Genomic DNA, 24,921 nt, shown 5'->3' on the forward strand with positions numbered 1-24,921 from the left:
ATAGATGTATATCTTCGTATTTTTCCTATAATTTTAATTACTTTTCATTAATTCTATTCTACGTTAAAACTTCATAATTGTCAACAACAAGTTATTTACAAAGTCTCAAACATCTATAACAACAGCTATGTAGACCGCTAGTATATAGACATAATCTCTACGGTTAAAATATTATATATATTTCAATATTTTATTTTTAAAACATCCTATAATAAATTCCGTCCGCGTATTTTTTTTTTATTTTAATCCGTTGCGATCTATGTAAATAATTCGTTTCGACTCTCTCAACCTATCTGATTTTTTTTTATTAATTTTAACGACGTTTACGTTAATGAAATATCTTATTGCACCCATTATTAATAATCAATCTATCCATTGTTTTGTCTACCAAAGATCGACATTTGACAACAATTACTTCATACTAAAAGTTGACAAATTTCAATCTTTGGTAGGAAATATTCGGATAGGTTGAGTATTAATAACGAGGCTTAGCAGTATCCACCAATCCGCGCTGGAGCAATCTGGCGGATATTGTACCATTACCAGTACAATCAAATTTGACAATAGTTCCTCAATGTGTCACTCTTAAATTTAAGTCTCGTCGATACATAATAATCGTTTTGTATTCAAAATCAGTTATTATAATTGAATACTACCGTGGAAACCTAATGTAGTATATTATTTTATATTTTTTAAGTAAAATAAAATGATATTTTTAGATTACAATTCTAGTGAAAAAAAAAACGTAATATTCTTGCATATTTGTTAATATTTCATACAATAACTTTTCATGTTTTATATCGTCAAATCATAATTTACAATTTATAGTAAAAACTCTTTCTCATCATCGCATCGTACAATATGGTTTTGTATATAAAATAATAATACAGGTGTAAAGAATTAGTGTAAATACGTTTGTAAAGAGATGCCAATTAATATTATGCTTAGTAAATAAGGACTTTAAAATTTCTACTTATTAATAAAATATCGATAAAAGTTATTAATTTTTATAGTAATAAAACTAAAGATATGTAAGGAAGACGACGGTCACTCGTAAATTGGACTAACGAATAGAGAAAAGAGATCATTTTTATTATTTTAAGGTATTTTTGTTAATTCGTTATCAATTATGATAGGGTCAGTTACAAGATGTAGTGATATAACTCGGTTCAATAAAGTACGTAATCGAAAATGACAATTAATGCTGTTTGTTTGCTCTCAAACATTATCAACGATAGAGAGGTCAATAGAAATGCCGTCATTTTAGTATATAACATTTACTGAAACGAGTTATACTCCTAAAAATCACAAATTGAATGCCATATACAGTGGAGTCTGAGTTGTACATATTTCTAACCTTCAATTTATTTCTTTAATTGTAAATTTTGTTCGAACGTAGAGATTAAATAGGATAGTTATTTGAACTACAGATATTTCTAATAAAGGAAAAGGATAAACCTAGTGATACAAATTTAGTTATTTAGTGAAATTAAATACAAATTATTGTTTTTCATATTATTGCAACGACTTAGGCAGTCCATAGAAACTTTTGAGAACACTCAATGACGTTATAGAGTGTAAACTTTTAATCAACCATCTCAAAATCAGATTTCTTTTAAATAAATACAAAAGAAATGCCGTATATTTAAAGTACGGGAAGCCTCAAAAACAAGATAAGTTTCTTCTGAAGATAATACTACTTTACTATTTAAAAGTACCAAGGTTACATAATATTTAAGGTGTGATACTAAATCAGCTGCCCGCATGTCATACAATATCTTGACAAAGTTCTTACATGCATGAATTACTAACTTGTTGGCAATAATAATACAATCGTAAGTTGATGTAATTGCAACCTATGTTCACCTATTAATTCGGTCTTTATAAGTTTTGCGACATATAATGTTTCACTATTTATAATAGTACTAGGGTCACATAATATACTATATTATGGTATGATAAGTACTTAAAGTATGTATTTGCATCTACCACTTTTATATGATGCATAGATTGATAGTTAAAATCTCAATAGAATGATTCAATGGTTTTAATTATTCATTGTTTAAAGTACCAGGTGTTCATAACACAGTAGGATGTTAAGTTAATACTGATGATATAAAGGTACCAGGCGTCCATATCAGACATGCAGCAATCTCAGGTGTGCCGTGTGCGTCGGAATTAATAATAATAGTGAATCTTAATTTAATATATATTCAATGTTTACTATTTAAAGTACCAGGCAAACATGACACAGTACGATATCAACAGTAAACAAAGTACTATCCTATTTATTAGATTCACTATTCAAAATAGCAGGACGCATACAACACAGCTGATGTTAAGTCAATACTGATGTGAAAGTACCAGGCATCCATACTGTCGAAGAGATGCAGCAGTAGTCAGTCCGGCGCGTATCCTAATAATTCAATGTTATCAAAGTAGCAGATGCACACAACACAATAGGATGTAAAGTCAATATTGATTGATATGAGAGTACCAGGCATCCGTATTGTCGAAGAGATGCCGTAATTCCGGGAATCCGACACGTAATTCAATAATGTTTCACCATACAAAGTGCACACAACACAGTAGGATAAGTCAATACCGATATGAAGTACCAGGCGACCATATCGTCGAAGAGTGGAGTCCGGCGTATAATAATTCAATGTTTCATTCACCATACAAGGTGCACATAACATAGTAGGTTTTAAAGTCAATACCGATGTGAGAGTACCAGGCGTCCATATCGTCAAAGAGTTGAGCCAGTTTCAGGAGTCCAGCGTATTTCACCATATATGTATGTGTATTAAACGCACACAACACAATAGATTTTAAAGTCAATACCGATATGAAGTACCAGGCGTACATATTGTCGGAGAGATGCGGCCGCCTCAGTCCGTCGCGTAATATAGTTTGTTTTTATGATTCAATGTTTCACATAACACAGCAAAATGTAATGTCAATACCGATTTCAGAGTACCAGGCATCCATATTGTCGAAGGAATACGGCAATCCAGGAATCTTAATTCAATGTTTCACCATACAAAGTGCACACAACACAGTAGGTTTTACAGTCAATACCGATATGAGAGTACCAGGCGTCCATATCGTCTAGGAGATGCGGCAGTCTCAGGAGTCCCGCGCGCGTCAGAAGTATATAACCTCCTCCTCCGGAGGCGCGGGCGGTGAGGGTGCCCCCGGCTCTGGGGACCTCACGCGAAACTTGTCCGGCAGCTTAGGGTATGTGTTTGTTCTGGAAATGGACAATCGAAATTAGGGGCAAAATTAGTATTGATTGCGTGAGGCACTTTTACCGATTTTTTAGATCGGTTTTCCATATTTCACAAGAGATTTGACTATGCTACTTAAAATTACACTTACTTCTCATTTATACTAGCTATGTACATTACATTCAAAATTTAAGATTTTAGAGAAATTACTACTACTCAAAAAAATAAGTCCTATGAAACTTCTGAGACATACGGAAAAAAGTTACAAACTAATCATAAAAATCTTTAAACATTCCGTAAGCAAACCTGTACACTTCTCTTTTCAACAAACCTTACTATACCTGTGAAGATATACTAATAAAAGTAATGCAAAAAGATTCGAATAAGATGTAGTGAAGTAAGTTATTATACTTTTTTTATAATATAGAAGTAGCAAAAGAGCATGCAGTCTATGTGATGGTAAATGGTTACTGTCGTTCAAGAACATCTGTAATGATACTATTAGATTCTTGTCAGATGTCTGTCAGGTCACAGATGTGTAGCTATTTCGGAGTTTTAAGTTGGAACGCTTTAGAAAAGCATTATCTCCCATATAAACATCCTTCAAACCAAAATGCAGCAGTGTTTAACACTGCTGCTATAAGGAAGATATAGGAGAGGCGATGGTGCTCCGGCGTAGAGCATCTGTGGCCGATCTCAGGTAGAAATCTAATTTCATCTGGTGTTGATGACAAATGTGACATCTGTCAACACCACTCATCTACCAGTCAAACACACTCGATTGGGGCGGCAGTAGCCACATATAGTCCTCGCCAAACTGCCAGTCCGCTCTGAAGTTGTTGCGCACAATTACAAGCATACATTACGTAGCAATGTAAGGGCACACTAACTGTGCTATGTGCCCGCAGGTGAGAGTGGGCAGCGGACGGGTGCCGGGAGGGGTCCCGCGCTGTGTTCGTCCCGCTAATATCTACAATTTGCTATTCGACGCGACTCGTTTCTACAGCAAGCAAAGTGGGCGTCCTACTCTGTGGCCTGGGGGCCTCCAGGAGTGGGGTATACGGGTCTGGAGGTGACCCTCTATACCCGAGCAATTCTCAAGGGGTCGGTGCTATGTTCCGCTGTTGGGCGGACCTTCGGAATAAATTGTGCCTTCACGCTGCCCCGAGTGGGGTTGACTAGTTTCTATATTCGGAGCGGACTAGCAGCCTGGCGCGGACCATACCATCAGGTGGACAGCATCCTTAGCAACTACTTCTACATCATAAAACCGCAAAGTGTGTGCGGTGTGAGGGTGTGTTAGGTGTGATGGTGTTGTCCCTGTAGTTCCGGGATTAGAATAGGGCTACGGTATCCCCTGCCTGTCGTAAGAGGCGACTAAAAGGGGGCTTCCGGGGTTGCGGGCGGCAAAAGTGGGAGCTCGAACCGTCCAGTATGCTACCCCGGGAAGGACGGCGGTATGTGTGGTCGCATACCGTCGTAATCACCAGATGTTGTGGGAGGAGCGAACGCTCCCCTAGGGCAGAGCCCGATTCGGGCATCGCGCTTGGAGGACTCCGGTTGTGTTCCGTTGGAGATCCCGGAGTTCTCCAACAAGCGCCGAGGACGTGCACCGGGGGGGTTTTAGTGCGGTAAAAATCCCACATAACCCGACGTCGCTCCCACGTCGTCGGGTACCATTTGAAGGTTTCCCCCTCGAAAAGAAAAAAAAAAGGTGTGATGGTATATAGGTGTTATTACCTGGTGGCCTTGTTGTTGTTGTGTGTGGCGGGCAGCGGCGCGGGCGAGCTGCCGGCGCGCGCGTGCAGCACGGGCGGCGGCTGCGACCCACAACACAACACAACTCAAACAACCGATGGAAACCAAAATAAATGTGCACGCGGAGATATTTATATTGTGATCGTGTTATTTAACTCTAGAAATAACTTAAAACAATGTAAAAAAAACAATAACTTTACTGAACATAGTAACTAAAATAATAAATATTAAATTATAACAATTACTAAAACTTAAATTTGAAAAATAATGAATCTTTATAATTTCAATCTTTACCTATCGTACTTCATTTAACAAATAAAGATTACGATCATGATAATTCACTTTTACGTAACATGGAATAATAACATTATAAATAAAAAATCGCGCCCAAAGAAGTCGGTTACAAACATACAAACAAACATACAGGTGAAGTTAATAAAAAGCGTGTAAAAATAAAAATGTTAATATTAAATTATACTTAAAAAATAAATATAATTGAAATATAAAGCGATTATATTAATACTGTTGTCGGCAAAGCATATGCCAATAATGTGACGCCACACGACAACGATCAACTACAAAATAATTCAAAACATACATATATTTAAACACATTAGGATAAAACAATCGATATTCAGAAAATTTGAATTGCTATAGTTTATCTTAAAAGTATTTCATAGATATTTAACAATACCACATAAAAGAAGATTGTTCTAATATAAAGAACTTTCTCTACTTTGCTCTTTAAGATATGTACACAACACTAAATAATTAGAAAAAGCATGCATACTAAAATAGTAACAGAAAAAATGGTTGTATATACAGATATTGATTATATATCAAGAATTTCAACAACATCTATGCAATTTGCACCAAAAAGTTCAAGATTACACCTTTAGTAGACTTTATTATAGATTTGTATAACCAAGTAGAAATGAAGCCACATAATACTCCTTAAATTATGGTGTTTTATTGTATATATTTTCTACTAAAGCGACAGCCAATTAAGTGTACAGACAACAGTAAATTTTGAAATGCATTTTCAAACGCGATAGCCATTTTTTCAATTTTAAATTAACAAAAACAATCAAACGAAAGAAAGAAATACAATAAAACGAAAAAAAAACTTCTAATACCTTTTTAGAATTTCAAAGCAGGAAGCTTCTAATATAAGATTGTTATATTCACGATAAGGGAATAAGTGATTAAATATTTCTTTTAACAGTCAACGGTCGACATGTTACCTTATTCACAAATAAAGAAGGTAGCACACGACCGACAGCGATCTAATACACACTATAGACAGCCTAAAGTAATTTTATTTCAGATATTTATTCATGAATTCTTCAGGAAGTGAAATAAACTTATTATATGTACTCGATAAGTTCTTATCGAAGAATTAAAGAGGTAACTAAATTATAATATTTTTGGTACTAAAATTCTGACTCAATTAAGGAACCAATAACCTTAACAATATAGCAAAAATTATTTAGAGGACATGTCTTTATTAAAAGTAACTTATGTAACCTACAGTAAGAATAAGATGTAGTTAGAAGATAGAAACTCTAGTTGTTTATAATAAAACATAAATGTTTGTATAACACAAACATCAATACGTCACGTTTGAAAATGCATAAACAATATCACAACTACTCGACACCAATTATTTACTTACGCGGTACGTTAAAATACATTGGGATAGTCGACATCCTGAAAATGCAACCATTTATTCTGTTTCAGATTAAAAATATATTTCATAAAACTACGTAATAAAGTTTAGAAAATATTATAAAAAATATATTTTTATTATTCTATAGTGTTCAATTATTGTAAGTATTTAAAAATTAGTCAACACGACATTTTAAAGTTGAAGATCAAGGATTAAGTAACAAAACAGACTTCTAATGTACTTTTTGATATGCAAATATTTTGTCATCTTATATTGTAACGCGTCTATAGAAGCCAATCATCGTAGTCATTTATCATCATCCTCACAATATTCTATGAACTAAAAAAAATATATACACGCGACGATTAGATAACTCTCCTTTGGGAAGTCGGTTAAAAAAATTAAATAAATCTGTCACAAATAATTAATAAAACTAAAAGCTCCGAACATCCCGTCGGTAATATTAAGAGTATGTTTCACATGACAAATCCTAAGAGTGGTTGTCTACCGCCGCCGTCACCGGACCGTCACCAAGAACGAGAGAACGGCGCCGAAGTAGCGGTACATACATTTACTATAGCCCCGTGTCCACCGCACGTCCGTCATGTCATATTAAAGTTGGCCTGAAATGATCTCGGTCTCGGTGACGGTCCGGTGACGGCGGTGGTGGACAAACGCCCTAACTCATTAATCTCGCTCCACATTCTCGCGAGAATCTCGCGAGAACGCGAGAAAAGCACGAGAAACAAGAATGTGGAGCCTATACGAAACGGGTTTTTCTCGCGTTCTCGTGATTTTCTCACGTTCCCGCGAGAATGTAAAGTGGGCTTAACTCATTAGAAGTCCATTCCGCCACGAAGTCCGTCAACACCACAATAGCTACAACATACGCACCTCGCTAGGCGACTCGTGGAGACGATGGTAGCCGGGCGGCGGCTGCTGGCCCTTGCCGCTCGCCAGCTTCAGCGGCAGCTGTTGTTTCACCATCTGCTGGAGTGGAATGTTCGTTTTTACTACATGTTTACGTATTTTGGAATTTTGTGACTATTAATAAATTCCAAATAAAAATATTTTTTATGTCTAGAAGGTCGGGTTGGATGGTGCTATGAAGATGCATAAATGGAAGAGGGATAAAAAAATGGGCCCATGGGCCTTTTTAATCCACCTCAGATAAATTAGATTCCTACCTGAGGTTGGCCACAGATACTCCGCTACCCCTGAGGACTAAGCTGAAACGCCTCGGAAAAGTATGTTTCCTTTAACACTGCAAACGAGGAGACAGCATCACTCAACACTGCTGTTATTAGGCAAAAAAAGGTGTAGAGGTGGTGTCGTCAGCATCTCCCTGGCCAAGCTTATTAGAGCTTGATTTCAGATGTTCACGGGCGGCAGTAGCCACTTACCACTTACTTAGGCAGCGCGCTGCAGGATGGTGCCAATGACTCCGAACCCGTCCACTGTATCGTCGACTGTCTGCCGGCGGGGGCACGGCAGCGGTATACAGGTACCTGTATGGCGGGCGCGCGCACGGTGGCGCGCGTCTCGTTGTGCGCCGACAGCAGCTGCGGCGGCGGCAGCGCGCTGCACGACGGTGCCGCTGACTGTGTCTGCCGGCGGGGGCACGGCAGCGGTATACAGGTACCTGTATGGCGGGCGCGCGCACGGTGGCGCGCGTCTCGTTGTGCGCCGACAGCAGCTGCGGCGGCGGCAGCGCGCTGCACGACGGTGCCGCTGACTGTGTCTGCCGGCGGGGGCACGGCAGCGGTATACAGGTACCTGTATGGCGGGCGCGCGCACGGTGGCGCGCGTCTCGTTGTGCGCCGACAGCAGCTGCGGCGGCGGCAGCGCGCTGCACGACGGTGCCGCTGACTGTGTCTGCCGGCGGGGGCACGGCAGCGGTATACAGGTACCTGTATGGCGGGCGCGCGCACGGTGGCGCGCGTCTCGTTGTGCGCCGACAGCAGCTGCGGCGGCGGCAGCGCGCTGCACGACGGTGCCGCTGACTGTGTCTGCCGGCGGGGGCACGGCAGCGGTATACAGGTACCTGTATGGCGGGCGCGCGCACGGTGGCGCGCGTCTCGTTGTGCGCCGACAGCAGCTGCGGCGGCGGCAGCGCGCTGCACGACGGTGCCGCTGACTGTGTCTGCCGGCGGGGGCACGGCAGCGGTATACAGGTACCTGTATGGCGGGCGCGCGCACGGTGGCGCGCGTCTCGTTGTGCGCCGACAGCAGCTGCGGCGGCGGCAGCGCGCTGCACGACGGTGCCGCTGACTGTGTCTGCCGGCGGGGGCACGGCAGCGGTATACAGGTACCTGTATGGCGGGCGCGCGCACGGTGGCGCGCGTCTCGTTGTGCGCCGACAGCAGCTGCGGCGGCGGCAGCGCGCTGCACGACGGTGCCGCTGACTGTGTCTGCCGGCGGGGGCACGGCAGCGGTATACAGGTACCTGTATGGCGGGCGCGCGCACGGTGGCGCGCGTCTCGTTGTGCGCCGACAGCAGCTGCGGCGGCGGCAGCGCGCTGCACGACGGTGCCGCTGACTGTGTCTGCCGGCGGGGGCACGGCAGCGGTATACAGGTACCTGTATGGCGGGCGCGCGCACGGTGGCGCGCGTCTCGTTGTGCGCCGACAGCAGCTGCGGCGGCGGCAGCGCGCTGCACGACGGTGCCGCTGACTGTGTCTGCCGGCGGGGGCACGGCAGCGGTATACAGGTACCTGTATGGCGGGCGCGCGCACGGTGGCGCGCGTCTCGTTGTGCGCCGACAGCAGCTGCGGCGGCGGCAGCGCGCTGCACGACGGTGCCGCTGACTGTGTCTGCCGGCGGGGGCACGGCAGCGGTATACAGGTACCTGTATGGCGGGCGCGCGCACGGTGGCGCGCGTCTCGTTGTGCGCCGACAGCAGCTGCGGCGGCGGCAGCGCGCTGCACGACGGTGCCGCTGACTGTGTCTGCCGGCGGGGGCACGGCAGCGGTATACAGGTACCTGTATGGCGGGCGCGCGCACGGTGGCGCGCGTCTCGTTGTGCGCCGACAGCAGCTGCGGCGGCGGCAGCGCGCTGCACGACGGTGCCGCTGACTGTGTCTGCCGGCGGGGGCACGGCAGCGGTATACAGGTACCTGTATGGCGGGCGCGCGCACGGTGGCGCGCGTCTCGTTGTGCGCCGACAGCAGCTGCGGCGGCGGCAGCGCGCTGCACGACGGTGCCGCTGACTGTGTCTGCCGGCGGGGGCACGGCAGCGGTATACAGGTACCTGTATGGCGGGCGCGCGCACGGTGGCGCGCGTCTCGTTGTGCGCCGACAGCAGCTGCGGCGGCGGCAGCGCGCTGCACGACGGTGCCGCTGACTGTGTCTGCCGGCGGGGGCACGGCAGCGGTATACAGGTACCTGTATGGCGGGCGCGCGCACGGTGGCGCGCGTCTCGTTGTGCGCCGACAGCAGCTGCGGCGGCGGCAGCGCGCTGCACGACGGTGCCGCTGACTGTGTCTGCCGGCGGGGGCACGGCAGCGGTATACAGGTACCTGTATGGCGGGCGCGCGCACGGTGGCGCGCGTCTCGTTGTGCGCCGACAGCAGCTGCGGCGGCGGCAGCGCGCTGCACGACGGTGCCGCTGACTGTGTCTGCCGGCGGGGGCACGGCAGCGGTATACAGGTACCTGTATGGCGGGCGCGCGCACGGTGGCGCGCGTCTCGTTGTGCGCCGACAGCAGCTGCGGCGGCGGCAGCGCGCTGCACGACGGTGCCGCTGACTGTGTCTGCCGGCGGGGGCACGGCAGCGGTATACAGGTACCTGTATGGCGGGCGCGCGCACGGTGGCGCGCGTCTCGTTGTGCGCCGACAGCAGCTGCGGCGGCGGCAGCGCGCTGCACGACGGTGCCGCTGACTGTGTCTGCCGGCGGGGGCACGGCAGCGGTATACAGGTACCTGTATGGCGGGCGCGCGCACGGTGGCGCGCGTCTCGTTGTGCGCCGACAGCAGCTGCGGCGGCGGCAGCGCGCTGCACGACGGTGCCGCTGACTGTGTCTGCCGGCGGGGGCACGGCAGCGGTATACAGGTACCTGTATGGCGGGCGCGCGCACGGTGGCGCGCGTCTCGTTGTGCGCCGACAGCAGCTGCGGCGGCGGCAGCGCGCTGCACGACGGTGCCGCTGACTGTGTCTGCCGGCGGGGGCACGGCAGCGGTATACAGGTACCTGTATGGCGGGCGCGCGCACGGTGGCGCGCGTCTCGTTGTGCGCCGACAGCAGCTGCGGCGGCGGCAGCGCGCTGCACGACGGTGCCGCTGACTGTGTCTGCCGGCGGGGGCACGGCAGCGGTATACAGGTACCTGTATGGCGGGCGCGCGCACGGTGGCGCGCGTCTCGTTGTGCGCCGACAGCAGCTGCGGCGGCGGCAGCGCGCTGCACGACGGTGCCGCTGACTGTGTCTGCCGGCGGGGGCACGGCAGCGGTATACAGGTACCTGTATGGCGGGCGCGCGCACGGTGGCGCGCGTCTCGTTGTGCGCCGACAGCAGCTGCGGCGGCGGCAGCGCGCTGCACGACGGTGCCGCTGACTGTGTCTGCCGGCGGGGGCACGGCAGCGGTATACAGGTACCTGTATGGCGGGCGCGCGCACGGTGGCGCGCGTCTCGTTGTGCGCCGACAGCAGCTGCGGCGGCGGCAGCGCGCTGCACGACGGTGCCGCTGACTGTGTCTGCCGGCGGGGGCACGGCAGCGGTATACAGGTACCTGTATGGCGGGCGCGCGCACGGTGGCGCGCGTCTCGTTGTGCGCCGACAGCAGCTGCGGCGGCGGCAGCGCGCTGCACGACGGTGCCGCTGACTGTGTCTGCCGGCGGGGGCACGGCAGCGGTATACAGGTACCTGTATGGCGGGCGCGCGCACGGTGGCGCGCGTCTCGTTGTGCGCCGACAGCAGCTGCGGCGGCGGCAGCGCGCTGCACGACGGTGCCGCTGACTGTGTCTGCCGGCGGGGGCACGGCAGCGGTATACAGGTACCTGTATGGCGGGCGCGCGCACGGTGGCGCGCGTCTCGTTGTGCGCCGACAGCAGCTGCGGCGGCGGCAGCGCGCTGCACGACGGTGCCGCTGACTGTGTCTGCCGGCGGGGGCACGGCAGCGGTATACAGGTACCTGTATGGCGGGCGCGCGCACGGTGGCGCGCGTCTCGTTGTGCGCCGACAGCAGCTGCGGCGGCGGCAGCGCGCTGCACGACGGTGCCGCTGACTGTGTCTGCCGGCGGGGGCACGGCAGCGGTATACAGGTACCTGTATGGCGGGCGCGCGCACGGTGGCGCGCGTCTCGTTGTGCGCCGACAGCAGCTGCGGCGGCGGCAGCGCGCTGCACGACGGTGCCGCTGACTGTGTCTGCCGGCGGGGGCACGGCAGCGGTATACAGGTACCTGTATGGCGGGCGCGCGCACGGTGGCGCGCGTCTCGTTGTGCGCCGACAGCAGCTGCGGCGGCGGCAGCGCGCTGCACGACGGTGCCGATGACTCCGAGCCCGTCGAGCCGCGGTTATCTGGGGGAAGCAGGTTAACTTGAGCACGTGGACGTGGACATATATGAGAAAAGAATGGTAGGGGGTCACCCCCTCTCCTTAGCGTAGGACAAACAGACAGACAGAACGTTTTGTTTTTAACTGACAAATTTCGTAGACTATTTACAACGACCATTTTTTTCATCCTATACTAAAGGACGACATTTCAAAACCAAAATATATTTTTTTAAATTAACCTCATCGCGTGGGCAACCCGTCACTACAAAAAAGAAACAAAATTTCTGTGCAAGATTTGTTTGTGTACTAGTCTTAGTGTCTATCTTTACAATACAGATATACGTGAAACTATGAGTGTCCATCAATAATACTAATAACATATACATAAAGCAACACTCACTTCTCCATTTCGGTTCCTTCCGTCGCATGGTATCACTAACACTGGAATCAGGTGACAGCGTCCCAACACTCGCTATTTCCTCTTGAGATCCACCTGGAATATTCGTACAAAAATTAAAAATCTATTTAAATATATTGAGCGTATAACTATATGAACCTATTAGTTATAATAAAATATTTAATCCAATTAATAATTATTAAGCAATATTCAGTTATTAATTAATATTTGTATTGTATCCTATCAACCTTACCTTAAATTCTATTATGAATACTTTATTGTTTATTGTTGACAAATTTAAAAACGAGGCATGAACACATTTTAAAATGGATAATACCATTAATATACGTACGTTTTATTTTTATTCCGTATTGGAATGAATTGGCACTCACCATGTTGTTGTAGCAGCTCCAGCCTCCTGTACAGTCTCTCCCTCTGTTGCTCCACGTCTTTCTGTTGCTCCTCCAGCTCTTGTCTCGCTATTTGCAACTGTCGTCGTTCTACAGGTAACAACAAAACTTAAATAAGTATCTATGTATTGTAAAGTTTAGTTCATGTATTTATTTTTAAATAACGACAATTTTCTTGTAGTCTCAAAATAATTCTTTACTTACGTTGCATAAGAGGAACATTATGATCAGCTCGCACATTTGTCATCAATCTTAGTTATGCCATGAATAAACAGGATCTTTAGCTAATGGAAAAGGATTTTTTTTTATATAAGGGTAGCAGACGAGCATGCAGTCCACCTGATGGTAAGTGGCTACTGCCGCCCAGGGACATCTGTAATCAACCCCAGATAGGATGAAGTCGGCCACAGATTTGCCGCTACCCCTGAGGACTACCCCTAAGCTGGAACGCCTCGAAAAAGTATGTCTCCCTAACCACACCCTTCAAACCGGAACACAGCAGCGCCTAACACTGCTGTTATTAGGTAGAAATAGGTGTGGCGGTGGTGCCGCCGGAGTCGAACCACAAAGGGTTCTACCACCTTCAGAATTTATTTGTATTTCAGTTTCATTTGCATTTAGCAGATTGGTCCTTCGAGCCAGCATATGAAGCACATGTCGTGCTGCAGCTCCTGAAGCTGCGCGTCGTGCGTGCGGCCGTGCGCACACACACACACACACACACGCACACACTGACCATCCGCGAGCTGCTGGCGGTCGGCGGCGCGCGTGGCCTCGAAGTGCTGCCTGTCGGCGGTGAGGCGCGCCTGCGCGTGCCGCAGCTCCTCCAGCTGCGCGTCGTGCGTGCGGCCGTGCGCACACACACACACACACACACACACACACACACGCACACGCGCACACACTGACCGTCCGCGAGCTGCTGGCGGTCGGCGGCGCGCGTGGCCTCGAAGTGCTGCCTGTCGGCGGTGAGGCGCGCCTGCGCGTGCCGCAGCTCCTCCAGCTGCGCGTCGTGCGTGCGGCCGTGCGCACACACACACACACACACACACACACACACACGCACACGCGCACACACTGACCGTCCGCGAGCTGCTGGCGGTCGGCGGCGCGCGTGGCCTCGAAGTGCTGCCTGTCGGCGGTGAGGCGCGCCTGCGCGTGCCGCAGCTCCTCCAGCTGCGCGTCGTGCGTGCGGCCGTGCGCACACACACACACACACACACACACACACACACGCACACGCGCACACACTGACCGTCCGCGAGCTGCTGGCGGTCGGCGGCGCGCGTGGCCTCGAAGTGCTGCCTGTCGGCGGTGAGGCGCGCCTGCGCGTGCCGCAGCTCCTCCAGCTGCGCGTCGTGCGTGCGGCCGTGCGCACACACACACACACACACACACACACACACACGCACACGCGCACACACTGACCGTCCGCGAGCTGCTGGCGGTCGGCGGCGCGCGTGGCCTCGAAGTGCTGCCTGTCGGCGGTGAGGCGCGCCTGCGCGTGCCGCAGCTCCTCCAGCTGCGCGTCGTGCGTGCGGCCGTGCGCACACACACACACACACACACACACACACACACGCACACGCGCACACACTGACCGTCCGCGAGCTGCTGGCGGTCGGCGGCGCGCGTGGCCTCGAAGTGCTGCCTGTCGGCGGTGAGGCGCGCCTGCGCGTGCCGCAGCTCCTCCAGCTGCGCGTCGTGCGTGCGGCCGTGCGCACACACACACACACACACACACACACACACACGCACACGCGCACACACTGACCGTCCGCGAGCTGCTGGCGGTCGGCGGCGCGCGTGGCCTCGAAGTGCTGCCTGTCGGCGGTGAGGCGCGCCTGCGCGTGCCGCAGCTCCTCCAGCTGCGCGTCGTGCGTGCGGCCGTGCGCACACACACACACACACACACACACACACACACGCACACGCGCACACACTGACCGTCCGCGAGCTGCTGGCGGTCGGCGGCGCGCGTGGCCTCGAAGTGCTGCCTGTCGGCGGTGAGGCGCGCCTGCGCGTGCCGCAGCTCCTCCAGCTGCGCGTCGTGCGTGCGGCCGTGCGCACACACACACACACACACACACACACACACACGCACACGCGCACACACTGACCGTCCGCGAGCTGCTGGCGGTCGGCGGCGCGCGTGGCCTCGAAGTGCTGCCTGTCGGCGGTGAGGCGCGCCTGCGCGTGCCGCAGCTCCTCCAGCTGCGCGTCGTGCGTGCGGCCGTGCGCACACACACACACACACACACACACACACACACGCACACGCGCACACACTGACCGTCCGCGAGCTGCTGGCGGTCGGCGGCGCGCGTGGCCTCGAAGTGCTGCCTGTCGGCGGTGAGGCGCGCCTGCGCGTGCCGCAGCTCCTCCAGCTGCGCGTCGTGCGTGCGCGCCGCGCTGCCGCCGCTCGCACGCCACGCGCACACCTGCGCCTCCAGACTGCGCGCACACACACAAATATTATTAATGTTTATCTGTATAACACGCAAACACACATACATATTACGTGACGATCATTTTCACACGTACAGCTGCACCTCCTAGCTACGACCGCACACAATACAAAGTTACAGTTATCGAAATGCTGCCATACATAAAACTGCACTTCTACACTGCATTCATTCACAACAAATGATGTCACCTAACTCCACCGACTACTAACTACTACGATGGAAAGGACAATAATATATGGTACACAACATTCCAGTCTTAAACTCCTGAACATACATCACCTTACAAAAAGCTAGCATTCTTAACACTTGTGAAATAGTCAGATTTTTTTCCAATAAAGTGTTTATTGGAAAAAAAAATACCTACTCTTTACCTACTTATGTAACTAGGAGTCAATTAAAATTGACTCCTAGTTACATAAGTTAGGATAACCTTAGTATTCGACAGTTATAATAAAAAAAAAACATCATTCAATATAAACGCCTTTCAACACTTCATTCACAACACACCCCTCACCTGTGTATAGTGGTGAGTTGCTGCCACACGATGCACGCGAGCGTGTAGACGGCGTGGTGCAGCCGCAGCGCCGCCTCCGCGCCGGGCTCCCCCGCCGCATCGCCCGCCGCCGCCGCGCCCTCCGCGCACTCTGTCGACAAGCGGGGCGCGCCTGCGTCAAATTGTGCTGCGTTTGTATATTACACGTGCACGGGTGTGCGCGATTTTAGTAATTTATTTATTTATTAACATGCCAACAGCAACACACACAATACACTATTTAGTACTTAGAAGTACACTATAGTAGTATTAATAATAATAAGGTTCGTATGAGTGCCAATTATAGGCATGAACAACGTTTATATATCAGTCTGCAATGATATGATGCTGTTTTGTATATTACACGTGCACGGTTATGTGCGGTTTTTACTAACGGTTAAGTTTTTTCATAACTAAAGAATAAAATTTCCAGCAAGTTAGAGAATTAAGAGGCACGTGAAGTGTTTCATTTCTGTTATGTGACAGCTAAAAATCAATTTAAATAAACGCAAAATTTGTCAATCTCTGAATTATACAGGCAATTAATTATAATTGTTTTTTAATATCTCAATATGTCTACTTGTGGATGTGTGTATCTGTCAAGACGTATTTTTCTGTTGTGTCTGATCGCATGCGCAGCTCAGTCGCACTCTTGAATAAATTAAATGCAGTCTCTTCGCGAATCGTGAGCGTGTACGTGTGGTACGCGTGCGCCTAAACGTGTGCATGTACTTGTGTACGTGTCACCCTATAAGCACAAGTGAGCGCATGTACTTGTAACATTACGTGTCATTCTGTCAGCGTCGCGCCTCCCACTGTTAATATGTATACAGCACACACACCAGTGCAGTGCGCGCAGTGTGTGTGTGCGTGTGTCACTCACCGCGGTGCCGCGCGGCGTCGAAGCCGGCGAAGGTGTCGGCGCGGCGCGGCAGCGCGGGGCTCGTGTACGCGGCGGAGTGGCGCTCGCCCGCCGAGCTGGTGGAGCGGCCGAGCGCGCCGCCGCCCGCCAACGCCGCGCCCGCCGCGCTCGACGCCTCCAACGCCTCCTGGAGCCACCACATAACATATTGACATTAAACAAGCCGCCGACACAAAACAGCTTTGGAGTGCCGCATAGTCAAAATGAGCAGCGCCGCCCACCGCAGGTTAAACCGTGCAACACATGAAACACATGAGCCACTCACCTTAACGACCCGGCAGACCTCCTGCCACAGCGCGTGCGTGTCCTGCGAGGGCGAGGCCAGCCGCACGTACTCCGGGAACACCAGCCCGCCCGGGAACACGCCGCCGCTCACACCCGTTATACCTGGAACCGTTCAACACACCCGTCTTACACTCATTCACACCTACATTATGAATTATTTACATATTTAAATAAATTCTCCCTAGGCTCAAAACCATTTGTTTAAACCAGAGAATTGTTTGTAGAAGCAGCCAGTAGATATGTAAGCAATACGGCAGGTGCCTCTTCAGATACTTAATTTGTCACGAAGATAAATGCAGTTTGTAGGTATAAGGCCGAGGAGATATATTGTTAAGCAAAAACACTATGAACACGCGTTGGTCTCTAGGTCGAACTGGCAGCGTCTCCGTGCGCAGCAGAACCTGGCCTTGCGAGCGATCGTTGGGGCTGGTCGCTACGTCAGGAACGACTTGTTGGAGCGCGACCTTAAAATGCAGTCCGTGGAGGAGTTTGTGGTCCGAATAGCTCGCTCTATATACGAGCGGGATGAGGCCGGACCACATTCCCACCTAAATGGGGTTCGGTGCCACCTAAATGGGTGCTTCCGCGGGAGCTCCCAGGGTTGGTTTCCGCCTCCGACCATCAGGAGGGGGACTGCCAGCTTGGTAATTTGACCGAGTCCCGTACCCCCCCGCTAAACAGGGGGGTTGGTATAATTTTAATGTTGTCTCATTATATTATGATATTATTATTATTATAATATTATATTATTATGAAAGAATATTAAAAAAATCCGGGGGGTATTCACCCCCTTGAGAACGTGCCCGGACAAAGAAGGTACCCTCGAGATCCGAATAATCCCTACTCACCTCCATATTGCAAACGCAGACGCGGCATATGAGAGACCGGTGAGTATGAAGTCCCATCTTGCTCTACAAGCCGTCAAACATGACAGATTAACTGACACTTGTCAATTTGACAGATTTGAACACTCCCATTATATAGTCCGATTCATAATTAGGTGTCCAAAATGTAAACATAGCTGTTGACCTATCAATAAAATACGTTTCAAATGGTAGTTTCTTATTTTTGACGATATTAAATTAATACAACGATAATAAAATAATAATCTAAATAAATAAACATCAATTTACATTTTTCAATATTGATATGAACTCAATTTTGTTTCGTACGGCAAAAATAATAAAAAACAAGATTTATGGTACAAAATTAAAATGCGATAATGGTAACACAATCGGGATACAAAACATTTTTTATAACACTCTGAGACCTAAACCCGCATTTTAGCCACGCATTTCTGTGTCCAAAGTAGCCGATTTTTACACCGTACGAATATTAATACACTACCCTCACAGTTGGAAAAAATAAACATAGCTATGAACGTTTCATACTTTTAAATGCCATTTAAAAATTAAAAGTGAGTAATGAGTATTTTGTTTAAAGCTATAATTATTTTAATATTTTATTTTGGACGTATTTATAAATGTTTTTGCCATTGTGTACATACTAAGCAATAGCATCACATAAGACTAACTATTGGGCTTTATCGAATTTTATTGTTTGTTTTGACTGTGTTTGTTTTATTTTCGCTACACACCATAGTAGGAGATATTTAAATTAGGAATCGTCATCAAAAATAGCCATAATACTACTCCAGTAGAATCTCGACTAGGCGACCTATTTGTTGTCGTATTTGTGGCATTCGGATTATCGAAAATTTGGATAATTGAGTTTATGAAGAAAAGCTATTTAAACCGATTTAGGAAGGTGACGTTTTTCGACTATATGCTAGTTACGTATGTATTTTTCATTCTTTGGCAAACTCAAACGACTTCATTAATTTTGATACACGATGTGTCGCTGAATTCGTCTAAATTGTGGCGATAACATAGGTTATATTTTTAGCAATCGGGATTTTTGTTTTTTATAGTAACTATTTTGTTGCGATTTGGCGACTTTCCGGAATTTAAATGCACAAGTCACACAAAATGTGGCTGATCTGTAAGGGTTATAACAAAGTTACTTGTTCACGTTTCACAATCCGAACAATCGCGAATATTTATAACTAAGGTCCGGATAATCGATTTTCTACTGTATCACTAGTATTAGTTATGTATTAGTACATTATGTGATTGCTTATCATATGTTTCTTTAATACGCCTGTATGTAAGCCTAAATGGCTTGATAGATTTCGACATATGTGTGGTGTTAGATTTGTCTTTATCACAAGTGCAGAATAATTACTAAATTTTCTAAATTTCAATGGTTTTTGTTGTGTCACATTTTTATTGCTTTTTTAGTTCATAATTTTTAGTTTCAATCATTTATAAGTTTCAAAATAATTATCATATTTTTTTCATATTTCTTCACAAGTTAAGCGGGTTTATGTCACACGAGCTATAAAATAGTATACGATACTTGTGACAAAAGTAGCCTATTATCTGCACGGCGTTTAGCACCCTCGCTGCGCTCGGGCGCTAACTTCACGCCGTGCAAAAATAGGCTACTTTGGCCACGCGTATCGTAATGTACTATTGTGCCGCCAATTTTAAGTTTCTTAGTTGATGTTATTCATTTTCGTGATCGTGGTCGAACTCGAATGTTTTCTTGTTTTCATAACTCGTTTGTTAAATTGCGTCTAGTTATTTTTTGTTTTTTGTTGAGTTTGTGAAAGATTTTGTTTCTTGTTACTTTGTTGTGTTTTAACGACACTTTTTGCTATAGTTGTAAGCCGTGCGGCGTGCGCGTGTTTCTCTGTCTGTCTCATTGTCTCTCATAGAAAGCAAGCCAAGCCAGGTATTTTCGTTTCGTCTTTCTATTTCGCATTGAACAGTGAAATACACTACATTGAACAGAAATTTTATTACAATTCCTTCACTAATTAATCGAAAGGAACTTCGTTCCAGCCAGTTATCCCTTGACATGTCTCATCTTTTTATATCTTTATATATATATTTCTTATGTGCGTGTGTATGTCACTGAACTCCTCCTAAACGATTGGACTGATTTTGATGATATTTGTTGTGTGTGTTCAAGGGGACTTGAGAATGGTTTAGATTCACAAATTAGTCCGTGGGAACAGGTTTTTTTTTTTAAATTAATTTTTAATTCGTAAGTAGTTGTTGATTTTGGAATGTTTCATATTAGCTTCGGCAGACTTCGCTACCATCGAAGTTTCAAATATTCTATCTATTTTTTAAACCCGTAAGTGATAAAGGTTGTTCACCCTTAACATTTTTTTATTTATATGGCAACACAACGTGCCATATAAATAAAAAAATGTTAAGGGTGAAATGCCTGGTCAGCTAGTTTATAGTAAATTAATACTTTACTTAGACTGTGATATCAATATTATCTATATTGACTCACCTGTGCTGGGTATATCCAGCGTGGAAGCGCCGGTGTGTCCCACCATCTTCATGTGAAGCGCCATCTTCTCTTCAAGTAGAACAGCATGTTCCTTGTCCTTCGATCGTAACGCCTCTGCAAGATTGTAAATGTTTATATTACAACACATGTACTCTTATAATAAAATGCCGCAGATATTATATTTGAATAAGTAATTTTTAATTCATTACTTTATGAAATTTTTAAGCTATAATTTATAAAAATCTGTAATTTTGGACCAGAGAACTTGACTGACAAAAATTTAAGGACAAGTGGAGTATTTTTTCAGAGAGGAAACTGAAGGAGACTAGATGAAATCCTAATATTTTTATTTTATTTATAAAGTATGTATTGTGATTATGTTTTTTTAATGAATAATGGAATATAAATGTATTATATAATAAAATATTTATCTTTTTATACAATTATGTAACAAAATCATAAAAGTCATGTTTCTGTGTTTAACATAGCACATACCCGTAATCAGTCTTATATTCTCATGGCGCGCTTCCAGCAGGCGTTGCCTCTCCTCGGCCGATATCGCCTGAGCTCCGGCCTCCGACTCCTCTATTTCTTCAGGACAACTTTGCACCGCAGATCTAGTTAAAAAGGTCTATCTGTTACTTCTACTTAAATATTTTTATTTGATTTTATTAAGAAACAGCGTAGCGAGATTGTTTATAATTTTAATGAGCGAAAATATAAGCTATGTGAATTGAGTACAAGTGCAAATGAGAAGTTTATTCTCAAGTCCTTTATGAGTGTGCCAGTAATATTTATGTACATTTTTTATTTAATTAATGATTACTCACAAGTGAATATGAGCGAGTGAGTGCACCAGTTTTCCCAATGTATTGCATACGAATAAGCGCGAGCACGTTCATAGTACTTGTAACTAATAATGTAACTGTAAGTGGACGTGTCTTAATTAGTCTGTGCGCATTACACACGAGCGGATGCGGGCGAATACGCGCGCTCACTCTCATATGTGTGTGTATACGGATGCGTGTGTAATCTTGCGTGTATGTGTACGTGTGTGGGTTGTCTCTCTCTTTCTCTCTCTCTATCTGTGTGTGTATGTGTGTGTGTGTATTAATGTAATGTATGAAGGTGGTAGATCCTTTTGTGGTTCGACTCCAGCGACACCACCGCCACATCTATTTCTACCTTATAACAGCAGTGTTAGGCGCTGCTGTGTTCCAGTTTGAAGGGTGTGGTAAGGGAGACAGATTTTTCCGAGGTGTTCCAGCTGAGTCCTCAGGGGTAGCGGCGCATCTGTGGCCGACCTCAGTTAAGAATATCTAATCTTATCTGGGGTTGATTACAGATGTCCATGGCCGACAGTAACCACTTACCATCAGGTGGACTGCATGCTCGTCTGTTACTACTATATTATAAAAAAAAAAACATCATATTGTGCGCATATTGTGTGTGTGTGTGTGTGTGTGTGCGTGTGTGTGTGCGTGTGCCTGTGTGCGTGTGCCTGTGCGCGTTAGTGTAATGTGCATGTGTATCTGTGTGCGTGTGCGGCGCGTACCGTATGGCGGTGATCCAGGCGTGCACGTCGCGCGGGCGGTGCGCGCGCAGCTCGAACATCTCGGGCTCCTGCGGCCCCGAGCACAGCAGGTACAGGCCGCGGCCCTCCGCGCCGCCGCCGCCCGCCTTCTCGCGGACCAGCAGCTTGCACAGCGGCACCACGCCCGTCTGCAACGCGAACAACATAAACTCACAGCCCCACCCCACACTAGTATTCCCTGTACCGGCAACCCGGCAAACGTTGTGTTGCCATATAAATAATAAAAAAATTAAGCGTGAACAACCCTTATCACTTAAGGGTATGAAAAATAGATAGTAGCCAATTCTCAGACCTACCAAATATGCATATAAAATTTGGTGACTCGGTAAAGCAGTTTCGGAGGAGTGCGATAACTAACATTGTGACAACTCAGAAAAGTATGTCTCTCTTACCACACCCTTCAAACCAGAACACAGCAGCGCTTAACACTGCTGTTATAAGGCAGAAATAGGTATGACGGTGGTGCCGCCCGAGTCGAACCACAAAGAGTTCTACCACCTTCAACCTGCTACTTTTGGCTACTACTACTACTAGTGTAGGTAAGATATGTTGCCTTCCCTACAAGTAACACCTGCGACGGTGTTAGTGTAAAGCTGGCTTTCCACGGCGGGTTTTATTACGGACATACACGGAAACCTCGCACCGTCTTTCGTCATCGTCCATTGTAAAACGAGACAGAGCATCATTTGCGTACATAGTACGCTGCAACACACGATATTACAGGCGAAGCATATGTTTTATATAAATTTTGTTACAGATATCCATTTGCAGTAGCCACCACTTACTATCAGGTGGACTGCATACTCGTTACCTACTTCATTGTCAGATGGACTACAGGCTACTATAATGTTATAAAAACACCCTACATACCTTATTATCAGGCGTGAAGAAAGTATACTTGTTGTTGTTATCATGCAAGAAGAACAGCACGTCCGTCAGAACTATCACGATGAGCGACTGCATCTTGCTGCGGCCTTGCATCAAGGTCGCGTAACCTTCGAATCTAGACAAACAAAAAGGAATAAAATGAGTACAAACAAAGACTTCTTATTTCAAAATAATTGCATTTTCCAAAATATAAGCGGAATTAAAAAAATCGCGGCGTTTCACGACCGGTTAAAAATGTTCACAGCGCCTCCCCCTCTTTTACAATCTCTACTCCCACACGTTATATTATATAAGTCATTATCAGCCCATCACTGTCCCACTGCTGGGCATGGGTTTTCTCTCAAAATGAGAAGCATTAGGCCATAGTCCACCGCACTGGCTAAGTGCGTATTGGTAGACTTCACATAAGGTGTGTGGAAGCTTTTTTATTAAGATTTCTTAGATATGCATTTTTTTTTTCATGATGTTTTCGTTAACCGTTAGAGCAAGTGATAAATATTTTAAAATACGCACATAACTGCACATAACAATCGGGGGTGCGTGCCGAGATTTGAACATCGATATTGAGAGGCGCGTATGAACCATTAGGCTATTATATATGTAAAACATTAAAAATTAAGATTGAAATCGGGTATACATATGATTTTGCATCTCTGGATAACCGATTTCCATTTCCATAATTAACAGCCTTAGATCTTCCTCAATAAATATGCCATCGAATTAAAACCCCAGTTCACAATCCAGTAGTGTAGACATCAATCGATCTATAAAGTTGAATAGATGTCCACTGCGTCATTGGTGAAATTTATTTATACCCTCTAGTCCTGCTTAGTATAGTCCGCACCAAACTGGTATTCCGCTCTGAACTCGTTACGAGCAGGTGTAGTTGTACAATTTGCTATAGCGACGCATTTCATTTCTATATTCAGAGCGGACTAGCAGTTTTACGCGGTGTACAGGCAGTCCTCGTACTTACTGCATATTAGATTCTCGAAAAATGCAACTTACATCGAAACGACATAAGTCGAGACATATTTTTTCATATTATGTTTAAATGTAAAACTCAAGGGTTAGGATCTTCACGGACTCGAAATAAAAAAAAACTGTATTTATAACGAAGGATGTACATGCTTTATTATTAAAAGTTCTTCAAATAATTATACTGATCTCACGACAAGTGAATCCTCCTATGCCGTAAATCGAAACAATTGACGTACACTTGAGGAATAGTGTCAAATCATTGTTCGACGTAACTTGAAACGACGTAAATCGAAACGACTTATTTCGAGGACTGCCTGTACATCAATTATAATAATCTCTAAACGTCGGCACTCACTTGAGACTCCGGTTCCCCTGCAGGATGTCGCTCTTCTTGAACTTGCGTCCGCGGTAGTGCGCGAAGGACTTGGCGTCGATGCGGTGGTAGATCTCCAGCTTGCGGTCCTCGCGCTCCTTGGCCGCTACTTGGTTGTCCACGTCCACTAGGATCTCCTGCGGACAGCAACAGTTTTCAATGTTTTTTTTTTTTTAATTAAAGTAAAATTGGCCAAGTGCGTCAAACTAAACACGGTGGGTCACCAACACGCTGTAGTGTGACACGACCTTTATAATGCTAATATATATATTTAAGTGTGTAATTGTAACGAAGAGAGTAATAAAGCAGACGTGGAACCGATCAGTTGTTTAACTTAATCCGCACCTTACAACGCCAAAATTATAAATGAAAAATCATTCAAACAAAATAATTGGTCTAGTGTGTAAAACTCGGAGGATTACCACCACAAAACAGTCATTAAGGTTTTTTTTTTTATTTTCAGTATTTTTATCATAGCAGGCATAGAAGTGAATGCATTGTTAACATTTGAACCTAGTACGATTCAATACATAGCGAAAAATGCCGAAAAGTTGCA

At 46.6% G+C, this 24,921-nt stretch overlaps 1 protein-coding gene across 1 annotated transcript in view; it reads right to left on the reverse strand.

Annotated features, from left to right (window-relative positions):
- Window positions 1-1,411: 1,411 nt before the first annotated feature.
- cyst (rho guanine nucleotide exchange factor 18 cysts) overlaps window positions 1,412-24,921 on the reverse strand; it is a 69,316-nt gene continuing 45,806 nt past the window's right edge. Inside the window, 15 exon segments of the mRNA XM_073090076.1 lie at window positions 1,412-3,253; window positions 4,971-5,050; window positions 7,552-7,647; window positions 12,052-12,170; window positions 12,547-12,639; window positions 12,936-13,043; window positions 15,247-15,407; window positions 15,936-16,086; window positions 16,807-17,002; window positions 17,141-17,262; window positions 20,530-20,643; window positions 21,025-21,146; window positions 22,085-22,251; window positions 22,994-23,266; window positions 24,344-24,502. Of these exon segments, the coding sequence (XP_072946177.1) occupies window positions 3,148-3,253; window positions 4,971-5,050; window positions 7,552-7,647; window positions 12,052-12,170; window positions 12,547-12,639; window positions 12,936-13,043; window positions 15,247-15,407; window positions 15,936-16,086; window positions 16,807-17,002; window positions 17,141-17,262; window positions 20,530-20,643; window positions 21,025-21,146; window positions 22,085-22,251; window positions 22,994-23,266; window positions 24,344-24,502 (2,067 nt within the window). The 3' untranslated portion in view covers window positions 1,412-3,147.

Source organism: Epargyreus clarus, unplaced genomic scaffold, assembly GCF_041222505.1.
Source record: "Epargyreus clarus isolate Ecla_fem2 unplaced genomic scaffold, WU_Ecla_fem_2.2 ptg000032l, whole genome shotgun sequence".
Taxonomy (NCBI): Eukaryota; Metazoa; Arthropoda; class Insecta; order Lepidoptera; family Hesperiidae; genus Epargyreus; species Epargyreus clarus.